Raw genomic sequence first — 23,460 nt, forward strand, 5'->3', positions numbered from 1 at the left:
ACGAGCTGGACAAATCGTTTCATCCAAGTCTCTAAGGAGACCTGTTTCTTAGTCCTACCTCTTAATGTAAGTGGCAGGATCAGAAAACCTGCAAGTTCTAGTTTTTATTTTCACTTTATGAATGAGGAAATTGAAATCACCTTAATGCAGCAAATTGTTTCTTACAAAGATGATTACAGAACATTCTTCACATTAAGAAGAAATAAAATTGGTCAATTCTCTCCTTAGGTCACACATCTCCTTATCATTCATTATATTTGGGTCCTAAGTATCTCATGTATGAAAGTCTTAAGTTTTCTCATTGGAAAAATGGATATAATAACTATGTACTCCCTTACTTACAGGGTTGTTGTGAGAATCACAGATTCCTCCTATGTTTCCACTCATTTCTCAGGGATAGAAGAAGGCAAACCATGGATTTCCAATGCAGTAAACTTCTCATCTCTATCTGATCTACAATCAGCATGTTCACAGCAGTGCCATTTTCCTTAGGGCCTTTCTGCACAGTCCAGAGCCTTTCAAACAAAACTCTGGACTACAGTCGTATATTGTGTTGATTTTGTGTTTGTCTTTGGCTTACAACAGGGATCTTAACCTCAGAACAGAAATAATAAAAAGGGAAGAGGAAAACAAATGAACAGAAAGGAAGGCTCACACACGAGCTTGATCTATTGATTCATTGGGGGAATCTCTATGGTTCTGGCAACTACATGTTATTTTCTCAGCCTTTCTCTTCTCTGAATCTCTGACAGAAGGAGGGATAGTGAGAGGAAATATGGGAAGAAAGACTAGAACTAGGTGTAAACATTTAATTTTTGGAGTCATACTTTATAATGAAAGTAATTAAGACTACATATCTGTGATATTGGAGTCCTGGCATGGCGCTGTGGGTTAATGCGCCTGACTGCAAAGCCATTTGAACTGCACGGTCGGTGGTTCAAGCTCACCACCTGCTCCTCAGAAACCTTATACAGGGTCGCTATGGTTCGGAACCAAATCTACAGCACTTCACAACAATAACAACATCTGTGATATTAAGAGTCCTGGTGTGGTGCTGTAAGATAAGCATTGAACTGTCAATCACAAGTTTGACAGTTCAAACCCACTATCTACTCCTCAGGAACCTTATACAGGGTTACTATGAGGCAGAGCCGACTTGATGGCCCTTAACAACAGCAATCTGTACTACTGATCTTAGAGTGTCTGTATGAGTCAGGAAAGGCTCTACAAAACCAATTCCCTACAGATATGAAGAGCATGATGTGGGGGGATGATTGTGGCTAGCAACACACTGCAAATCAAGCATTAAAAAATTACTGACTTTGCTTATTGCAAAAAAGTTCAATGTCTGTGACCATTACACATTGTCACAATAGTGCTGTATAATGCAACCTCTGATGTAGTTTAAGCTTGAAGGTAGTAATTAGTGGGTTAGGATTGGATAGGAAAATAGATAGTATATTAGGCATAGATGAAAATCAAAGTAACTTTAAATTACATGTTATAGATAGTTTAAGAAGTTTTTCTACTTTGGGTGGTTGGCTTTTATGAAAATAGGTAAAACAAGTCAAAAAGGAGCCAATAAACTCATTCTATCTATACACATGCTTCTAAGTTGTTCCTCGAGCATTGCCAATGGAAAGGGAGAAGTTTCTATCACCTACTTGGAGGGAATGAACTGGTAAGTAAGTCACAGACCTGGTCCTTAAAAGGGTTGAGCTATGTTAGAGGAACCATGTATTTTTGGCTGTGGACTCTGGGAATTCTTTATAAGAGGCTGTTTGGGTTATGTCTGGGCAATTAGTAGAAGAGTTTAGAGGCTAAATCAATGTTTCTTTGCTGTAGTTTAATTAGAAAAAATCTTGAATGGTAAATAAAAGAAACTATTTGGTGATAAATTTATTCAAACCTGGAATAATAAAAAAAAGTGGAGTGGCCTCATTTGTAATATAATTTTTGTTTGTTTGTTTAATTGGTTGGTCTCTGTTTGTTTGGCTCTGTTTTTGTTTTTCTGTTTTTGTTTTACATAATGATTGGTTGTCATGATTCCTTGCTAGAAGTACTACAAAGTTAAAAACTGCTACATGGTTTTTTCACATTAATTTTTCAGACCTCTAGGCAGGAAGGTTGATGTTACAGTACACAAAAATGTTTTTCTCTTGGATGGTGCTCACAGTTCCTTTCTAACCCTATGAAGGGTACGATTCACCATTACAGCCCAAATCTAGCACAGTATATATATGTAAGTGTATATATTTTTCGTTGTTGTTAGGTGCCATCAAGTCGGTACCTAACACAGCAGATTCTGTACAGCAGAATGAAACACTGCCTGATCCTGGGCCAACCTCACTACTGTTGCCACTCTTGAGTCCATCAGTGCTGCCACTTGGCCAATCCATCTCATTGGGGGTCTTCCTCTTTTTCTCTGACCCTCTACCTTACTAAACATAATATCCTTCTCTAGCGACTGGCCCCTCCTGATAGTATGTCCAAAGTATGAGAGAAAAAGTTTGGCCATCTTGGCCTCCAAGGAACACTCTGGCTGCACTTCTTCCAAAACAGATCTATTGGATCTTTTGGCAGCCCATGGTACTTTCAATATTCTCCTCCATCATCATAACTCAAATGCATCAACTCTTCTGTGGTCTTCCTTATTCAACTATCCAGCTTTCACATGCATATGAGGTTACTGAAAATACCATGGCTTGGGTCAGGCACACCGTAGTCCTCAACCTGATATCTTTGCTCTTCAACACTTTAAACAGGTCTTGTGCAACAGATTTGCCTAATGCAATGCATCCTTTGATTTCTTAACTGATGCTTCCATGAGTGTTGATAGTTGATCCAAGAAGAATCAAGTCCTTGACAACTTCAATCTTTTCTCCATTGATAAGAATGTTGTTTATTGGTCCAGTGGTGAAGATTTTGTTTTCTTAACGTTGCAATGTAATCTATACTGAAGGCTGTGCTCTTTGATCTTCATCAGTAAATGTTTTAAGTCCTCTTTACTTTCAGCAAGTAAGGTTGTATCATCTGCATATTGCAGGTTATGAATGAGTCTTCCTCCAATCCTGATGCCATGTTTTTCTTCATATGACCCAGCTTCTTGGATTATTTGCTCAGCATACAGGTTGAATAAGTATGGTGAAAGAATACAACCTTGTCACACAACTTTCTTAATTTTAAACCATTCAGTGTTCCCATGTTCTGTTTGAACAACTGCTTCTTGGTCCAGCTACAGATTCCTCATGAGCACAACTAAGTGTTCCAAAATACTCATACTTCACACCAACCACTAAAGCCATTGAGGATTAAGTAGAAAAATTCTACCAACTTCTTCAATCTGAAATTGATCACAATTGCAATCAAGATGTATTGATCATTACTGATGATTGGAATGCAAAGGTTGGCAGCAAAGAGGAAGGATCCATAGTTGGAAAATATGGCCTTGGTGATAGAAAAGATGCTGGAGAACGCATGATAGAATTCTGCAAAACCAATTATTTGTTCATTTCAAATACCTTCTTTAGACAGCATAAGAGATGACTATATACATGGACCTCACCAGATGGAATACATAAATCAAATTGACTACATCTGTGGAAAGAGACAATGAAAAAGCTGCCAGGGGCAGACTGTGGAACAAACCATCAATTACTCATATGCAAATTCAAACTGAAGCTGAAGAAAATGACAACAAGTCCACGAGAGCCAAAATATAACCTTGAATATATCCCACCTGAATTTAGGGATCATCTGAAGAACAGATTTGATACATTAAACACTAAAGACCGAAGATCAGAAGAGTTATGGGATGACATCAAGAACATCATTCACGAAGAAAGCAAAAAGTCATGAAGGAGACAAGAAAGAAGGAAAAGGTCAAAATGGATGTCAGAAGAGACACTGAAACTTACTCTCCAGCATAGAGATGTTAAAGCAAATGGAAGAAATGAGGAGGTACAAGAGAAGAACAAAAAATTTCAAAGATTTGCTTGAGAAGATAAAGCCAAATATTATAATAAAATGCAAAGATCTGGAGTCAGAAAACCAAAAAGGAAGAACATGCTCAGCATTTCTCAAGCTGGGGAAACTGAAGAAAAAATTCAAGCCTCAACTTTTGTTATTGAAAGATGTGTATATATAGTTGTTAAATATTTGTTAAATGGAAGAACTTGCATTAATATGCCTAGAATCAAAATATTTTAAAATCTGCTTTCCTTACCTCCTAGGAGCATGAAAAATAGGTGAGTACTTAACTACAATCCTGTTCAAAAACTAATTTGAAGAATAAGTTAATGTGACCTTCAAAAGTAGTCCAGAAAGGGAAAACGCAGGTAGCCATGTAAAGGATAGACCACCTTTGTAATGTTTAATGTGACACCTCTAACTTAGTGGGGATGATCATTCACTGAAAGACAGGGACATGCCTTGTTCACGTTTTATTATTGTTGTTGTGTACAGTCATATCAATTCTAACTCATAGTGACCTCACAGAATAGGGTAGAAATGTCCCACAGAGCTTCCAAAACTGTAATCTTTATAGAAGCAGACTGAAACATCTTTCTCCCATCCTTGGTTTACTAGCAGTGAACCACAGGTTGTAATGCCTAAATCTTGTAGAGGTGAGGATACTAAAGGTAAATTGTTTGGACTCTGCAAGACAAGAAAACGGGTAAATTCAAGGGTCAAAAAATCTCTTCAGGAAAACAAACCTATTTTTTCAAGTAGGATTGGTTATAATCTCCAAATATCAAGAGACTTCTGTGGGTATCATACTCTATATAAATAATCACACATTGCCTTGTGGGATAGGATAGGGGCTATAACCAAATGCATTGTGAGAAGCACAGAATTTTTGCTTTGAGGTAACTGTTAACAGGACACCAGGACACTTTGGGATGCATTTAGTTCAGTAAATACCAGGGAATACCAGTGAGAGTGGAAGAAAGTTAGCAGAGCAGGCCCCCTGCTGGAAATTCTGAGAAGTATTTGTTTGGGCTGTAGACTGGACTATACCTTTGTTTCTGTACATCAGATTCTTTAATACATCTAGTATTCTTTGATTTAGTGGACATAATAAATTCTCAGATAATGGAAAAAGAAAGTCTGACCTTTCAAAATTGGAATCTTATGCAATCTACTTAGCCACCTCACGATCTCATTTTGTGTCCATGTTAGAGCCCTGAAAGCAAGTGGAGTTTCTTTTTACTGTTATGTGGAACCTTAGAGCATCATCACCAAGTTCTTAGAGACTGATTCCTACTCTGATGGTATTCAAGAATAGAGATAATATATTCTTGGTAGCTAAACAAGTCTAATTTTAGCAAAAAGTATGTGTGCCAAGTTGCTAATAGAAGAAGTATTTGGAAAGTTCATCACTAATCTATATAAGTACTAGTCTACACAAGACTAAAGTTTCAATAGTAAATGGAAGTATCCCTTTAAAATTCTGAAACTGTAAATTTATTACTAGTTGTTTATTTTTTTTCAATATATATAGCATGTCAGATATTGCATCGCTTTCCATTCATTATTTCCTTTAATATTTAGCACCTTCTAAGAGTTAGTAGGAGTCCTGATGTGTCTCTGTGGGTTAATGTGCTAGACTGCAAAGTCAGTTTGGACTGCAAGTCAGTTTGAACTGCAAGGTTGGTGTTTCAAGCTCACCAGTTGCTCTTTGGAAACCCTCTAGAGGGTCGCTACAGGTCGGAACAAACTTGACGGCCCTTAACAACAACAACATGAGTTAGTAATGTTTCCCTCAGTAGAAAGGAGACTAAGACTCAGTAGAAAGGAGACTAAGACTCTTATTAACTGTTCTTTCTTGATCTTGGAATTTTAATATGATTAGAAAATTATTTTATTTTTAAAATTTTTAAATGTACCAGTTCTGAATATATTTCTTACATCTGGAAGGTTTTTTTTATTGTTGTTTTTTCCTTTCAACATATACCTCCCATTCAATAAATCAGGGTTTGTATAGAAGAGTGGAATCCTGGTGTGGTGCTGTAGGATAAGCAGTGGACTGCTAACCACAAGGTTAGTGGTTCAAACTCATCAGCTGCTCCTTGGAAACCCTACACAGGGAGGCTATGAGCTGGAACCAACTCAAGAGCACTTAACAAAACAAAGTAAAACAATCACCTAAGACTTTCAGAAAGATGAAAATAAAAACAGAAATATCTGGCACCTAGGAGAAAATTAAAAACATTTATACTTGATTATTTATATTGTTCTCTATTAACCTCTTCATCTCAGAAAACTCCATCTTAGAAGTATCCACAAGAAGAAAGACCTGTGCTGTATTTGACTCCCATCTTTTATGTCTTAAGGTTGAGTTACATGGTGCACGAACAGGAATCAAGTGAAAAGTATCCAAACCTAAACTCATTGATTTAGGCTCCATTGCTTTAAAATTAAAGGCTTATGACTAATAAATTAATTCTAAGTAATCTGAAAATATTACAGTAAGTTAAAAGGATATGCGGGTATCTTGCAAAAGTTACAGGATGTACCTGGATGTCCAGAATGAATGAATTGGAATCCAAGGCAGAGCTCAAAAGTCCTTTTTCCAATGCATCCAAATTGACAAACAAGAAGTAAAACTCTATTTGCAGACAATATGATCCTATACTTAAAAAAAAAAAAATCCCAGACTCTACAAGAAAATTATTGGAATTCACTGAAAGATTCAGCGAAGTGGCAGGGTACAAAATTAGCATACAAAAGTCAGGTGGATTACATTATGCAAATGAAGAGAGCTCTGAAAGGGAAATCAGGAAAATAATACCATTTGCAATAGCCACCCCAAAAATGAATTCCTTGGGAATAAATCTAATCAGATAAACAAAAAACCAGTACCATGAAAATTATAAAATACTACTCCAATAAAACAAAAAACACCTGCAAAAATGGAGGACTATACCCTGATCATGGATAGGAAGGTTTAAAACTGAAAATGTCAACATTACTCAAAGCCGTCTATAGACACAATGCTATCCCAATCTAAATTCCAGCATCTTCTTTAAAGAGATGGAAAAATTAATCACTAACTTCATATGGAAAGGAAAGAGACCCTGAATAAGCAAAGCATTATTAAAATAGAAGAACAAAATAGGTAACCTCTCACTTCCCTATCTCAAAACCTACTACATAGCACAGTAGTCAAAATAGCCTGATACTGGTATAATGAAAGACATACAGATCAATAGAACAACAATTGGGAACCCAGAAGTAAATCCATCCACCTACGGTCAGTTTATCTTTGACAAAGAACCAAAATGCATTAAATGAGGAAGAGATAGTCTCTTCAACAAATGGTGCTGACAAAATTGGCAATCCATTTACAGAAATAATACCTGTATCTCACACCATATACAAAAATGATCTCAATATAGATTGAAGAACTAAATGAAAACCTAGAACGATAAAGATTATCAATTAAAAAAAAAAAAAAGGAACAAATTTAGGGGATCTGATACATGGCATATACACACTATCGAGCGTAACTGAAAATACACAAACAAAAGACAAAATAGATGGCTGGGGCCTCCTAAAATTTAGACCCTTATGTGCATAAACTATTTCATCAAAAAAAGTAAAAAGAGAACCCACATACTGGGAAAAACGGTTTGGCAATGACATATCAGACAAAGAACTAATTTCCAAAATGTACAGAACATTTCAATGCCTCAACAAGAAGATGACAAAGAATCTAATTTTTAAATGGGCAGAAAACACAAACAGACACTTCACGAAAGAAGACATTCAGGTGGACAACAAACATACGAAGAAATGCTCATGATCATTAGAGATGCAAATCAAGACAACAATGAAATATCATTTTAATCCAGCATTAATAACAAAGGTTTAGAAAATAGAAAACAACAAATGTCGGTGATGGTGTGGAAGAGAGACTGGGACCCTCCTACACTTCCGGTGGACTGTAAATTGGTGTAACAACTGTGGAAAATGGTATAGTGCTTTCTCAAAAAGTTGGAAATAGAACTATCATAAGACTCAGCAATCCCTGTACTTGGTAAATATCCTTAAGAAATAATAGCTGTGGCATGACTAGATATCTGCACACTCAAGTTCATTGCAGCACTATTCACAATGCAAAACAGTGGAGACAGCCTAAATGCCCATCAACAGAAGAATGGTTAAACAAACTTTGGTACATATACACACAATGGAATAATATGAAACTTTGAAGAATCTGCAAAGCCTCTCACAACATGATGAACCTGGAGGTCATTCTGCTGAGTGAAATTAGTCAATTGCAAAAGGATATATTGCATGAGACCACTGTAGTAAAAAGTTAAGAAAAAGTTTTCTTGCTATAATGGTTACAGGGTAGGTGGGAGAAAGTGAAAAAAAATTAAATGAATAAAGGTAAATACTGTTAACTGATGGTACATATAGTGGATTGCAATCATTGTAATGACACACAGTGTATAATTTCTTGAATGTGGGACTGATGATCTGTTCTGTAAATCTTCACTCAATTCAGAATAAAAATTAAAATTAAAAATCTATTTATCCCATCTCACTAATCAGCTTCTCTTACTGTGGACCATGGTATTTTCCCAAGTCCATGCACTATAGCGTGATCGTCATCAGTTACCCCAAGTTTATATTTCATAGAAACTGGAATCCACACAAACTGAGTGGATTTGGTGGGTCCAAGAGCAATGTTATATATTTACAGCTTCTCCCCTATAATCCCATGAAGAAAACAGCCAAATGTGGGGCAGCCGATATACTTGTAGATAGTACCCATTTGACCTAGCTTCAATGGCTGGATGATCAGAACTTGACTAGAGAAAGAAAGAAGAGAAAAAAGAGTGCAATCCACTACAATTTGATGAACTTGACCTATATTTATGGATGTAGTACCTTAAAAGAGGAAATGAATCTTTACAGCAAGGATCATTCCCACCCCCTCTGTACACAGGGTTAACAGGGATGGGCAACTTAGACACTGGCTACTCAAAATGGTGTGGGGGGTGGGGGGGACAACAAAGGCATGAAGTGACTGGCTTACAAGTTTTCAAGAGGGAGCTTAGTTTCAGAGGGTGCAGGGGACGATAGAATCTCCACTGAGTAGTTTCCAACATGTCTAGATGACACTGGTGAAAGTTGGAGCTAAGACTCCTGTGGTTCAATAGTGAATAATTGCTATCAGGACTGACTGTGAATGCTGCAAAGGTAAAGGTAGATGTTTTGTAACTAAATAAAAGGCGTGGTTGATCTTACAGTCCAGGAGCGGAGGACACTGGGACCATCAAGGGAGAAGAGCAGAGTGCGGGACCCTATCCAGAGAAGAAGCGACGCCAGAGATGGAGGTAGAGATGATGACATGGAGAGACGGAGTGGCTGGGAACTCTAGACTCAAGGAGGGAGAGGGGTTGTGTGCTGGTGTTCGGGGGGTTGGCTTGCAGGGTATACCCTTTGGTTATTTGAATGGTTATATATTCCTGTGTGCTTCGGTGTACATCCAAAAAATACAGAGGGATTGGAAGCAAATGCTGTTGAATGATGACACATGGAGGGGATTTAAATCATTGCAATGAAACTAAATGCAATAGGATGAATGTAAAGCTGATGCTCTCCCATGTAAACTATCACTCAATTCACAATAAAAACTTACAAAAAAGAAAAAAAAATGTTGGGCAGCCAAGCCATTGTTTTCCCCTGAAGAAAAACTGGTAGAATAAATATGGATCTGAAGCTAGGGAAAGAAAAACAGAAAGTCTACATTTTCTGCTCATACCTATCTCTTGCTGAGATATTTGTTGGTTAAACCCATTAAAATTTATGTTAGAAATTCAGAATAATTTCATTCACACTCACTAGAAATCGAAAAATTATGCAAGGTTATGCTTAAGAGATTCAGCTTAGAATACTTATAGTTCCAGGTGAACCAAGCCAGTTCAAATTAACTCTAAGGCCTCTTTGAGGCTGTCTGGAATGATCAGTCAGAACAGATTTTGGGTTCAGGAACATAGATTGGAGTGTTCAAAGAGGCAGTGTATCAGCAAACCCCATATTCGCTCCCGTATTTGCTTGGTCCTCAGGCCATAGATAATGGGGTTTAAAGTGGGTGGGACAATCAGGTACAAGTCAGCTAGCAGCACTTGAGTGTGCAAGGGCACTATGTCTTTCCCTAACCAGGCCACATAGATGGATGCCATCCCAGGTAGGTAGTACAGAGCCATAACCCCTACATGGGAACCACATGTGCTTAATGCTTTCAACTGAGCAGTCTTAGAGGAGAGACCAAATACAGCCCGGAGAATCAGGTTATAAGAGGCAGCAATGAAAGCCACATCAGAGCCCACAATAATGGAAGAACCAATCAGACTATAGAGACTGCTGGGCATGGGGTCAGCACATGCCAACTTGGCCACAGCTATGTGTTCACAGTAGGAATGGAGGATCACATTGGAGCCACAGAAAGGTAGATGACTCACCATCCAACTCAGTGGAGTCATAAATATGATGGCTCTGATAGTAATAACCACACTCATTCCCAGCATCACTTGAGGTGTGAGAATTCTCTTGTAGTGTAGGGGCTTGCAGATAGCTATATAACGGTCAAAAGCCATGGCCAGCAGCAGTCCTGTCTCCACAGCTGTGGCTGCATGGACAAAATACATCTGAGTGAAACAAGCATTATAGCTGATGGAGTTATCTCCTGAGCAAAAAATGTTCACCATCTTGGGTACTACAGAGGAGGCCATAACAATGTCCACAGCAGCCAGCACACACAGAAACCAGTACATAGGCTCTTGTAGAGTAGAATCCATCCAGATTACAGTCACGATGAGGATGTTTCCCAGCAGTGCCATGGTGTACATGGCACTCAGTAAGATAGCCAGCCAAAGATGTGAGGACTGTAACCCTGGGATGCCCACAAGGAAGAAACTGGCAGGGGCTTCCATTGTGTGGTTGTAGCATAGCGCCAGCATCATAGGTGAGCGTTATCCTGTTAATGAATCATATGACGTAAAAAAAAATTTTTAAGACTTCTCAGCTAGGTTATTGGGAGACTTCAGTGATAGTGTCAACTAAGTGACTACAGGACCAGAAAACTGCTCACTTGCAAAGTTATTCTGTTCCGCCTTCTACTCACTTTTCATGGACCATTTCATGGGAAGTCCTGGCTCTATCTTATCCCCTGTCTCATGCTCAAGCTAGTAAGCTAGGTTCTTGTCGTCTGAGCTTCCATGACACTTTCCATTCTGAAATTTCAGACATGTAAATTGACAATTCCAACAATTAATTCATTCTATGCACTCATGTGTATCTCTTATACCAAGTGTGTGACCCATAGTTGTGGTGCACAAGTCTACAAAGAAAGATCTGTGTATTCATTGCTTTTAACAATTTCCACAGAATGACGTCAGACTGCAAGGTCGGTGGTTCAAGCTCACCAGCTGCTCATTGGAAACCCTATACAGGGTCGCTATGGGTCAGAATCGACTCGGCGGCACTTAACAAAAACAACAACAACAGAATGAATGGGTAACCAGAGGAGATCATTTGTCTTTTACTTTTTATTCTTGCCTCTTAATACTTAATAATTGTTGCCAACAACAATGAACTTCTTGTAGGTAAACATCACTTTTTGCATCCTCAATATAGTCCCTAACAGACCCACTCCAATTGAGTTGATATGGACTCGCAGTGGCCCTATAGGAAGAGTAGAACTGCTTGCTCTGTTGGGTTTCCGCTGTTGTTAAGTGTTATCGAATCGGTTCTTGTATAGGGTCATTGTTATTGGTGGTGTTGAGTGCCATTGAGTTGGTTCTGACTCATAGTGACCCTATAGGGTTTCTAAGGAATAGCTGGTGAGTTTGAACTGCTGATCTTGTGGTTCAAACTGACCTTGAGGTCTAGTGCTTTATCCTACAGCACCATACCAGGACTCCGTATAGGGTCTTAGCAACTCTGTATTGGGTTTACAAGGAGCAGTGATTGGCTTGAACTGCTGACTTTGCTTATCCTACAGTCTAATATTTATCCTACAGTGCCACACCGGGACTCCTATTTAATTAGCAGATTAAATAACTACAAATAAAACTTTGAAGCTGCCTAATAGATAAACCCAGTAAGTTTTTGTGATTATTCAATATGTCTTACTCCCTCCTTTTTGCTTGGATTCACTATCAACACTCATGGAAGCAGCAGTCAAGAAACCAAACAATGTGTTGCATTGGGCAAATCTGCTACACAACACCTCTTCAAAGTGTTCAACAACAAATATATCAGTTTGAGGACTAAGGTGCACCTGACCTCGGCTATGGTATTTTTAATTGCCTCCTATGCATGTGAAAGTTGGACTATAGAAAAACCCATGCATTTGAGTTATGGTGTGGGAGAAGAATATTAAAAGTATCATAGACTGTTTGAAGAACAAACAAATCTGTGTTGGAAGAAATATAACCAGAATGCTCCTTAGAAGCCAGGATGGTGATACTTCATCACTCAGACTTCAGACATGTTACCAGGAGGGATCACTCTCTGGAGAAGGACATTATGCTTAGTAAAGTGGAGCATCAGTGGAAAAGAGGAAGACCCCCAATGAGATGGATTGCCACAGTGGCATCAGCAATGGTCTCATGCATAACAGTGATTATGAGGATGGGCCAGGACCGGGCAGTGTTTAGTTCTGTTGTGCATAACGGCAGTATGAGTCAGAACCACTAGAAAGCAAGTATCAACAACAGACTCTCTCTTCGTGAAAAACTGCCAAGACATTCTAGACAGAAGGAAATTTTATCCTTTAACAGAGTATTCTTTTAATGAGTATAGCAAATATGATGAAAATTTATATTCAAAATGTATTTTTCTTAATAAGACAAACATCCCTTCCATATAAGGTAGTTGATGTAATTAAAATGAGATTAAATATTTATCTAAAATTATATAACAAGTATTTGGTAAATTTGAAATTAAAACCCAGGTCTCTAACAGTCCTATAACATCTGCTATCCAGTTGTGGCTATCCACCCAAGGATTAATAGTCAAAGCAAGAAATATGGATGCTGGAGGAAAAGAAATTAGGGACTCCCTCAGCCAATATTGATAAAATACAGTGACTACTCTGCCTAGCAGGGTGCTGAACTCCAGTACTTGTTGATTTCTGTTTATTGTTGCATTTGACAGCAATCTGCCTCTCTTAGATGTTACCTGTCATATAATTTGTAACAATATGATAAATCATCATTGAACTATCATGCCACTCGATGTGATGTCTTATTAGTTACTCTCCTTTTGAGATGGATGGCTTTCATCATTTCATACAGTGTTTGGTCATGTTCATTATTTCTCCAGCCATCTGAGAATTCTTCTTTTACTTATTGTGAGTGCCTCCTTTTTCTTCTGATTTTACTCAGTCTTGGGAATATTGGATAAACTTCTTTAAGGACCGCCTTGTTTCTCTTTCCTTAGAATACAGCAGAGGATGCCTGCATACGTCTGTTACTCCTCTCAAAATGTGTTATTGGTCCTACGACATCAGATTGCAGGATAACAAGGTGAATAAGACCGTTGCTTCTAAATTCACTCTCTGTAGACTGAAAACCCTAGTCTCATCTGCTAACTTTTTCTTTTGCTAAGTTATTTAAACTGTCTGAATGCTGCTTTGCTTATTAGTAAAATGGGAATAATAGTCCCTACTTCATTGGGATGTTTTTGAGATTTAAATGAGAAACTATATAAAAGTACATATCATAATGCTAAATATGTAGGTGCTTAATAAATGAGGAACTGTAGGATAATGTGCTGGACCACAAAGTCAGTTTGAGCTGCAAGGTTAGCAATTCAAACCCACCAGCCACTCTTTGGGAACCCTTTACAGGGTTGCTATGAGTCAGAACCAACTCGATGGTGCTTAACAACTTAATAACAATAACAATGTTACACTATTTTCTCTACCTAATCATAGATTGGTCCAAATAGCATATTCATGTATCAGTGTACCATGGAGGTCAAGTCTTAAAAAAAAAGCGCATCTTTGCTTGTATGAAATGTTTCCCTTATCCTCTCATGATCTATCACTGAAGATGTTTCAGCCAGTGACTATATACAGTAAGGTATTTGTTTCATTAAACAATTATTAAGAATTGAAATAGAAAGATGAAAGACAAACTCTCTCTGACTGCCCATTCATTCTGTGTAATTTTTTTTTTTTTTTTTATGACCGTCAGATCATTTCAGTGCCTGGGGAAGGACACTGGCAACTGAATCTAGAATCAAGGTCCTGCAGTGGGCCAAACCATATTAAGTACAATTGGTCATCTGTTTCCTCAAAACCTCACTGTCCTAGGGTTACATCTCTCAAGACCTCTTTAGCCTGAAGAATAACTACACCAAGTATATGACTTGTGTTGACTTCGTAGAAGTCACTAATCGCCCAAGAACAGTTTCCCAGGTGTCCAGGCAATCATCAATGAAGGATGCTCACTTGCCAAAGCCTGAACACTAACTGCCCTTAACTATCACTTCCTGTATCCCTCAATAGGGAGCTTTTAGTTTGAGAAGCTCCTTTATCCTTTCCTTTGGACACAGCCTCTACTTACCATTTTAGAATTTATCATCAGAGGCCTGATCCCTTTCAAATAGATGGGTAAGTCAGATTGATGGAATTTTGTCCTCAGGATCCCAGATGCAGTGATACACATTTTCTGTTAGCCAAGCACTAGACAAACATTCCCCTGGTTCTCAGTCCTAACTATGTGACCTATATAAGGGGACGTCAAAATTTCCTGGAAAATGGAATTTTCCCATGAATGTTTTGGAATCCGCTTGTACTTGTCCCTTCCATTTACTTCCTGGAAAACCTACCACTGGTTGACTTTCCATGTAAGTACCAACTGCAATCATAGTGGGAGTCCTTGGGAGTTTTCTAAATAGCCAACTTCTTGGGACATGATTGCAAATTGTGGTCTTTATTGAAACAACAGCAAAAATAGCAACAAAAAAACCCTAAACATGAGAAATGCTTTGTAATGGAACTTACTGAAATAGGTCATCACAATCAAAGGGTAAATCTTCAGTGATAGATGAAAAAAAGATTAGGGAAAAGATTTTTGAAGAAGAATGATGATGACTGAAAGATAAAATTTAGGATATTTTTAAGACTGCTTTATGTCTTTTGGATGTTTCCAACCCAAGGATATGCATAAATGCTTAAAGAGAAGAGCCTAAAGAAGCAAAAATGCTTTCTCTCTTAGTCACCGCTGATCCAGAATCTTCCTCTCCTAACTACCTTTCAACAATCTACCTTTTTTATTCACTGTTCAACCTATTGTAACTGGATTTTTTCTTGCTAAGCTTCACACGATCTCCAATTCAAAAACTTGCTTTCATTGGCATCTCTATAACAAGTTACATTACTTCCCCTTCTCTTATTTCTAGTAAACTTTAACAACAACAAAAAAAAAAAAAACTACTGAAATGTAGCATTGTTGTTTTTGTTAAGTGCTGTTGAGTCCTTTGCGACTCATAGTAACCCTGTATAGGATTTCCAAGGAGTGGCTGGTGAGCTTGAACAACTGACCTTATGCTTCAAACAAAACTTGCAGCCCAGTGCATTAACCCGTAGTTCCACACCAGTGCTTTCACCTTCACTCCTGCAGAGAGATTTACAAGCAGACCTGGAAGATCAATTACTGTAAACAAGCTTCTGCAAAGTAACATCAGATAACTAATAGGATTTGTGGGGAGTTTTCATTCCCATTTAAAATATAGAGAATTAAATTATCTCAAAGGTAAAGGTACTAATGCATAATTCATTTATATAGACTTTCATGTTTACAATTATTATAACCCAGTGTTCTTACCTGAGTGGTTCCTCCACCCCAACCAAATATATACTCCAGTATGCTTTACTGCTTGGTTTATTTTCTCATAGCCTTCCTCAGAACCTAAGAACTGTCTCTTCACCATCCCAAGACTGGCCTTACCCACTCTTTTTTCTGCTTTGAGCTAAAAAGTGAACCAAAATATGTCTTTGTGTTCCTTCTTACACCTTTCCCTTCCTCCCTTCATTTCCAGAGGAAGCTTCTTTCATCAGCAATACCTACCAGACCTCGCTGGTTTTATACTGGAGTGAAAATTCATATCTTTTCTTTGTGACCCTGGCCTTGAGACCTCATAACCCAATGCTCTGTCTCCACGACAGTTATTTACATCACCTGTATTCTTTATTCAGCTTTCTCTGACACATCTATGACTAGTAGTTCACATTTCTTTCACTGAAATAAAGGGAAGCTTTATGCAGGACCCTCTAGGAGGAACAGGAAGTAGGTCCAGTCAACTTGATATCAAAGATGAGCAACATAAATCCAGGGAGAAGAGCATTGTTGTTTTCAAAGACCTCCCACAGTGAACCATCTTCCTCATTAGATACTCTGTCTTTCTGCCTTCTCCCTAGACACCCCTGCTTCCCTTGGCCTCTGCCAAGCAGGTAAAGATTGTGACTCCTCCAGAGACTAGTTTTCCTCTTTGTCCTGGCCCCAGAGACTTTCCAGATTGCAAGAAGAGCAGATGCTTAATGGATGAAGAGTTTTTGTTTTCTCAAGTCCTCAGAGGACATTTAGGAGTTAGAATAAACATATAGCATACTGCCTGAAATGAGGACAAAAAAACCCCAACATTGATTAGATTTGTGAACACCTTCTTTGTGCTGGGCACTCTGCTACATTTCTTTCCCAGTTTATCTCATTCAGTTCTTCCAGTCCTCAGAAGTAGGTTCCATTACCTCTATATATTTTACAGATGAAACAGAGGAACATAGACAGTCACAAAGCTAGTCAGAATTCAAGCTCCATCAATCATAATTCATTATGCTTTGGTGTAGAATTAGTCATGCTGATAATGTATTTAATCTCAAAGTCCACTTTATAATTCCACTTCTCAATTTTGCTTGGAGATTCAGAGTATGCTTCACTTATTAAGTATTTCTTAAGACCCTATGTTATAAAGTACTATTTGAGAAGAAAAGGGAAAAATTATGTAGGGAAGAACTACAAAGCAGGAGATAAGTTTTTCAGATTGTGGAAAGGACATGGGCCTCAGCACAAATGTATGAAGAGAATAATAATCCCCGACAGAGAATAAACTAGAGAAATGAGAGTTTCAGGACACCTGAAAGAAAACGAAAATAAATGGGTATAGAGGATACATGGAGCAATGTTCTGAAGGTCATAACTTATTTGGACATCATCATGTGACAAGAATGAAGCTGAGAGCATGAGTCTAACCGACACGGGATATAAAGTTTGTTTTCTTGTTTTCATGACAAAATATAGAAAAATTTGAAAACTCAAGAGACACTGCTGAATGTTTTCAGTTCCTCATATCTTCAATAAAGATATACTCATACAATTGCTAGTGATGTGAATGGTGAGAGGCGTGCTGTTTTTCTTTCTGAGAGGGGATCCATGCCCTCCTCAGCCCGACCCAGCCCATTCTAAGTGACTGGGTGGGTTTACATTCAATTGAACAATCTTAGCATCTACTAGACCACCATTTGTCTTACTATGGTGACTTGCATACTGCTATAATGCTAGAATATATGCCACCAGTATTTCAAATGCCAGCAGGGCCACCCATGATAGACAGGTTTCAGTGCAGCTTCCAGACAAGATAAACTAAGAATGACCTAGCAATCTGCTTTAAAAAAAAAAAACTAACCAGTGAAAACCTTAGGAATAGCTTTAGGACATTGATGTAGTGCAGGAAAATGAGCCCCACAGACTGGAAGACACTCAAAATACAACTGGGATAGAATTGACCTTAATGAGGTGGATGGAGTAAAGTTTTTAGAACCTTCACTTGAGGATGTGGCATGACTCAAAATAAGAAGAAATTGTTGTTGTTGTTGTTGTTGTTGTTAAGTGCTGTCAAGTTGGTTCCAACGCATAGTGACCCTGTATAGGGTTTCCAAGGAACAGCTGGTGCATTTGAACTCCCAGCCTTGAGTTCACAGTCCACTGCTGATCCTACAGTACCATGCCATGAATGTGACACCATTCTTCAATTTGTCATTGCCAGAATAGCAGGTCATATGATTGCTAAATTCAAAATGTCCAATACCCGATCCCCATCCAGAATCTTCTGAGGTGGGAAGTTTCCACTTGAAAGGACAAACAGAACAGCCTGGAGTGGCTAGAAGAACAGACGATACTTTGTAAAAGAAATACCAGTAGGAAAAATCAAAACCAATAACGGCAGTCTGATTGACTACTACAAGAGCAAGCAAGTTGTTTGCTGGGGAGCCATCAAGGCAAGCAGTCAGGTCCCCTCAGGGCAAACACCCTTCCAAGACTGAGACTCAAAAGGAATATACCAGTAGGCATGTGACCTTGCTGGTGACCACGTTGGTCTACCGATAAGGGGAAGTGAGGGAAAATACCAATGAAGTTGTGAGCTAATTCCAACCATACTTAGTAGACTCCTGTCAGCCTGGGTTGAGATCTGGTTGTCCAGCCATATGGTGAGACCTGGGGACTCCTGGGTCCAGGGACAGAGACATGGCCACAGAGGACTAGAACAGAGAGTGAAGCATCCAGCTGATATGAAGTAAGGAGAGATGAACAAGAACAACCATATTTGCAGATAGTACCCACTTGACCTGGCTTCAATGGCTGGATGATCAGAACTCAACTAGAGGAAGAAAGAAGAGGGAATAAAGAATAATCCACTACAATTTGATGAACTTGAACTATACGTATAGATGTAATAGCTCAAAAGAGGGAACAAATCTTTACAGTGAGGATCATTCCCACTCCCTCAATACACAGGGTTGACAGGGATGGGCATCTTAGACATTGGCTACCCAAAATGTGGGGCTACAAAGGCACAAAATGACTGACTTACAAGCTTTCAAGAGGGAGACTAGTTCCAGAGGGTGCAGAGGAAGGTAGAATCTCCACTGAGTGGTTTCCAACCTGTCTGAATAGAGCTGGTGATAGGAGATGGGGATAAGATTCTTGTGGTGCAATAGTGAATAATTGCTATCAGAACTGACTGTGAGTGTTGCAAATGTAAAGGTAGATGTTTTGTAACAAAAGGAGGTGGGTGGTTGATCTTGCAGTCCAAGAGCAGAGGATCCTGGGACCATCAAGGGAGAAGAGTGGAGTGCGGGACCCTATCCAGAGAAGCAGTGATGCCAGAGATGGAGGCAGAGATGATGACATGGAGAGATGGAGCAGCTGGGAACTCTGGACTTAGGGAGGAAGAGGGGCTGTGTGCTGACAGCCAAGGGAGTGGGCCTATGGGGTGTATCCTTTGGTTATATGATGATGCATGGAGGGGATTGTAATCATTGCAATGAAATGAAATATGATAGCATGAATGCAAAGATAATGTTCTCCCATGTAAACTATCACCCAATTCACAATAAAAAACTTCAATAGATAAATAAATAACAGCAACAACAAAAAAGGATAGGTTTGATGTATTGAATACTAAGGATCAGATGACATCAAGGGCATCATACATGAAGAAAGCAAAATCCATTAAAGAACAGAAAAGAAAGAAAAGACCAAATGAATGTTAGAAGAGACTCTGAAACATATTATTCAAGACAGAGTATCATACATGAATGGAAGAAATGATGAACAGAAGAATGAAAGAAAAAAAAAAAAAAAAACTAAACAGGAGATTCAAAGGGTGTCTTGAGAAGACAAAGTATTATAAATAAATGTGCAAAGACCTGGAGTTAGAAAACCAAAAGTGAAGCACATGCTCAATATTTCTCAAGCTGAAAATATTGAAAATAATTTAAAACATGAGTTATGATATTGAAGGCTGGGCAAAATATTGAATGAGTCCTTCAAAAGAAGATGGAAAGAATACACAGAGTCACTGTACCAAAAAGAATTGATCAACATTCGACTATTTCAGAAGGTATCATATGACCACAAAGCGATGCTATTAAGGCAGAAAGCCAACTTGCACTGAGAGCAGTGGCAAAAATTACAGCTGGGAGGATAGATGGAATATCAGCTGAGATGCAAATGGATGCAATACCATAAACACTCACTCATCTTTGCCAAGAAATTTGGAAGTTACCTACTGGCCAACTGATTGGAAGAGATCCATATCTGTGCCCATTCCAAAAAAGATGATCCAACAGAATGTGGAAATTATCAAACAGCATCATTAACATCACACGCAAGTAGAATTTTGCTGAAGATAATTCAAAAATGATTGTAGCACCATTCAAGATCAAAAGGGTAGCATTTACCCAAGGACAAAATTCAGAAGGGTGGGGAAAGAAAGAGGAATAGGAATAAAAAAACACAGGGAGGAAGTGAAATTTAAGTGTACATTAGTAGGCCAGAGCTTCCTTTGGATGTGGCATCTAGACTTATGTGTGCTAACATTTGTGTATGCACACATGTATGCATGCAAGTAAGTAATGAAATAAAGTCCTGTTTCAATGTCACAACGCTTTTTGTTTGTGCTAGTTTTCACTGAGTAGCACTGGTGACCCAATTATTATGAGCTCAGCTGCTAACCTGAAGTTTGGCAGTTTGAACCCATCCAGCTACTCCACAGTAAAAAGATATGACGATCTGCTTCCATAAAGATATATGCAGCCTAGAAAACTTGATGGGGGCAGTTCTACTCTGTCTCATGGAGTCACCATGATTCGAAAATCAACTCAAGGGCACCTAACAACAATGGTGTTTCATTAGGATCTTGTGCCCATATCAACATCTCCCAATAGAAAAATTTCACTTAATGTCATCAAGAGTCAGCCACAATACCTCCTAATAAAGAAAACCTATAAAAATCAATTTTCTTCATCATAAACAATGTCTTTGTTACAGAAAAATGCAGCAGAATAACACTCCCTAGAGCTGAATCAGTTTAATAAGTCTCTTGAGGTTGGGGGTCAGATAGAGATACATCAATTTCTTGAGGTAGTTGGCATTCTGCCTGAAGACCTATTACTTCTTGTTCCCTAAATGCATTTTCCCAAAGGTTTCCATGACTAGAAAGTTAACAATTTTTTAAATGCAGCTTTTTTTGCTAAATACAAAATTTTCATTTAGCATTTAACTTTATTTTCTAAATTTATCTGTTGCTTATATTTTCATTTTAATAATTGTGTCCCTTATATAGCATATATAATGTATTTTGTAATATGATAACTTTACAATATACACATTTCTGAGTAAATATATATATATATATATATATACAATATTGAGAAGGAATAGAAACAAAAGCTGAAAACCCCACAGTAGCTAAATGTTAACCCCGGCAAAACACTTTGTCATTTTCTCGCCCTTTCTCTCCCTGTCAAACATATATTCCTGACCCCGCATATGAAAACTGTGTTCCCATGGATTAGCTATTTAGCTACTAGGGAGCAGCAGTCAGATGGCACTGGGCTGTTTTTCCTGTTTTCCTCAAGTCTTAGCTGGAGAAAGGACTTTCTTTTTACCACCCTTCCTCCCTTCTTTCCTGGACCATGAGACTTGTTTACCACATAACATAAAAGGGACGCCCGATTCCTCTACGCACCCCACCTCTAGCATGGAAAATCTTGACTATCTAGTCAGCTGCCGCTGGATACAGTCACTGTTATTTTCCCTGGTCAGTAAGTTTCCCTGTTTAAACCATATTTTTCTATAAATAACTAATGTCTCTCTGACTGACTCCTGGTTACTTTTTTGGTCTTTCGGCAACAACATACGCAGAAGGATTCTCCCTTCTGGGTTTGAACCTCAAAAATTGGTGAACCATCCAGGAGACTGGAAAAGCCCTAGTCTCCCAAGATGAGATGAGAGGGAAAAGGGAATCTACAGGAGTAATCCTGGATTTTCTAACAACTGTGCCATTGGTCTCCAAGTGTAGTCCCATGGCACAGTCGTTAGATTAATGGGGACCAGCTCATGAGTACTCGGACACCCAGAATATGTCACAAGGATTGTTGGAACTCCCGAATGGAGTTGGAGTCGATAGGGATGAGGCGGCCACAAAGTCCTGGTCGCCTCAGTTTCCTGGTCCCTCCTGTGTGCTGTCTGAGCCTCTACTGAAGTGGAAGCAGCTGCATAGTGGAAGCAGGAAGACTGAAAGACAAGTTGCATTTGGAGACGAAGGCATGGGTACCACAGACCAGTACCACTGAGGCCCAGGCCAACCACCTCCAATCAAATTCCACCACAGACACCCTGGCTTGTTGCTTAAGGAGAGTAAAGGGGCAGTGCCTATCCTATCAGTGGATACATACCAAATCATGAGGTAGGACTGGGATCCCAAATGGTGGGACCCACTGGAATTCTAGACTGAGTCGGAGGAGAAGGGTTGGGAGGAAGAAAGAGAGGTCCCCCACCTAAAAGCATGGAGTCCTGGTGTGGTGCTGTGGGTTAGTGTGCCAGACTGCAAAGCTGTTTGAACTGCAAGGTTAGCGGTTCAAGCTCACCAGCGGCTCCTTGGAAACCCTACACAGGGTCACTATGGGTCAGTACTGACTCGACAGCACTTAACAACAACAATATAACAAGGCTGCAGAAACCCAATACAGCACTTTAGAGAAACAACTTTGTACAACATATAACAGTATACCGCTTGTAGAACACATCACAAAAGGGAGCCCTGTAACACAATGAGGGTAAGGGTCATATAGAGGTGTTGGAGTGGAGTGTAGGAACAAAAACTGAATGCCTCAAAGTGGCCACACTAACCCAGAAGAAATGATTTGTCATTTTCTTTCCCACTCTTTCCCCTTTAACAGTGTAAACACACTACCACATACAGGGGTGGGTCAAGGACTTTGTTAAACCTTACTTGGGGGTGGCCTAATCCAGCACTTTAGCTAAATGACATGCATATTTACTACAGAGAAGTATCCTCTCAAACAGCCCCTTGAGTGTTGGATTATACCAGATTCTTGGGATGGATACCTATGTCACTCATGAAAAGCACCAGCCGCCCATGATGAAGCCACCTCCACAAGAAAGTCACATACCTGAAGGTGCTGGATAGATTCCTGCAGAAGCCTGGTACATGAATGGCTCAGCTTGAGGAAAACCCTGACGCTGGACTGCAGTGGCTATACAACCCACCACGGAAGGTGTGTGGATTGATCAAGGCACAGGGGAGGTTTTTAAAGGGCTGAATTAAGAGTGGCTTGGATGGTACTCATGAAAAGCCCAGCCCCATAATCCTATGCACAGACAGCTGGGCAGTTTACAAAGGACTAACATTATGGCTAACAGAGTGGAAAGAGCAAGACTGGTTAGTTAACCAGCAGACCCTCTGAGGAATGGAACTGTGGAAAGATATTTGAGCTTGAACACAGGGTATGTAGTTTTTCATGTGGTGACACATAGACCCCTCTCCTCACCAGGCAGACAAACTGTCATGGCTGCATACCATAAAACACACACCTGCAGAGCAAGTGGCCAAGGGCTACATCAAAAAGTG

The 23,460-nt window shown here is 39.1% G+C and overlaps 1 protein-coding gene across 1 annotated transcript; it reads right to left on the bottom strand.

Moving 5' to 3' along the window:
* Positions 1-9,959: 9,959 nt before the first annotated feature.
* LOC102829098 (olfactory receptor 52I2-like) lies at positions 9,960-11,010 on the bottom strand. Its single transcript, XM_006870243.1, has one exon. It carries the CDS (start codon positions 10,977-10,979, stop codon positions 10,002-10,004), a length of 978 nt encoding a protein of 325 aa, XP_006870305.1. The 5' UTR covers positions 10,980-11,010; the 3' UTR covers positions 9,960-10,001.
* Positions 11,011-23,460: the final 12,450 nt, after the last annotated feature.

The sequence above is a fragment of the Chrysochloris asiatica genome, unplaced genomic scaffold (genome assembly GCF_000296735.1).
Source record: "Chrysochloris asiatica unplaced genomic scaffold, ChrAsi1.0 scaffold00140, whole genome shotgun sequence".
Taxonomy (NCBI): domain Eukaryota; kingdom Metazoa; phylum Chordata; class Mammalia; order Afrosoricida; family Chrysochloridae; genus Chrysochloris; species Chrysochloris asiatica.

Bases quoted from the DNA above. Each gene is read 5' to 3' on its own strand.
- LOC102829098 (XM_006870243.1), bottom strand. From the start codon at position 10,979: ATGATGCTGGCGCTATGCTACAACCACACAATGGAAGCCCCTGCCAGT.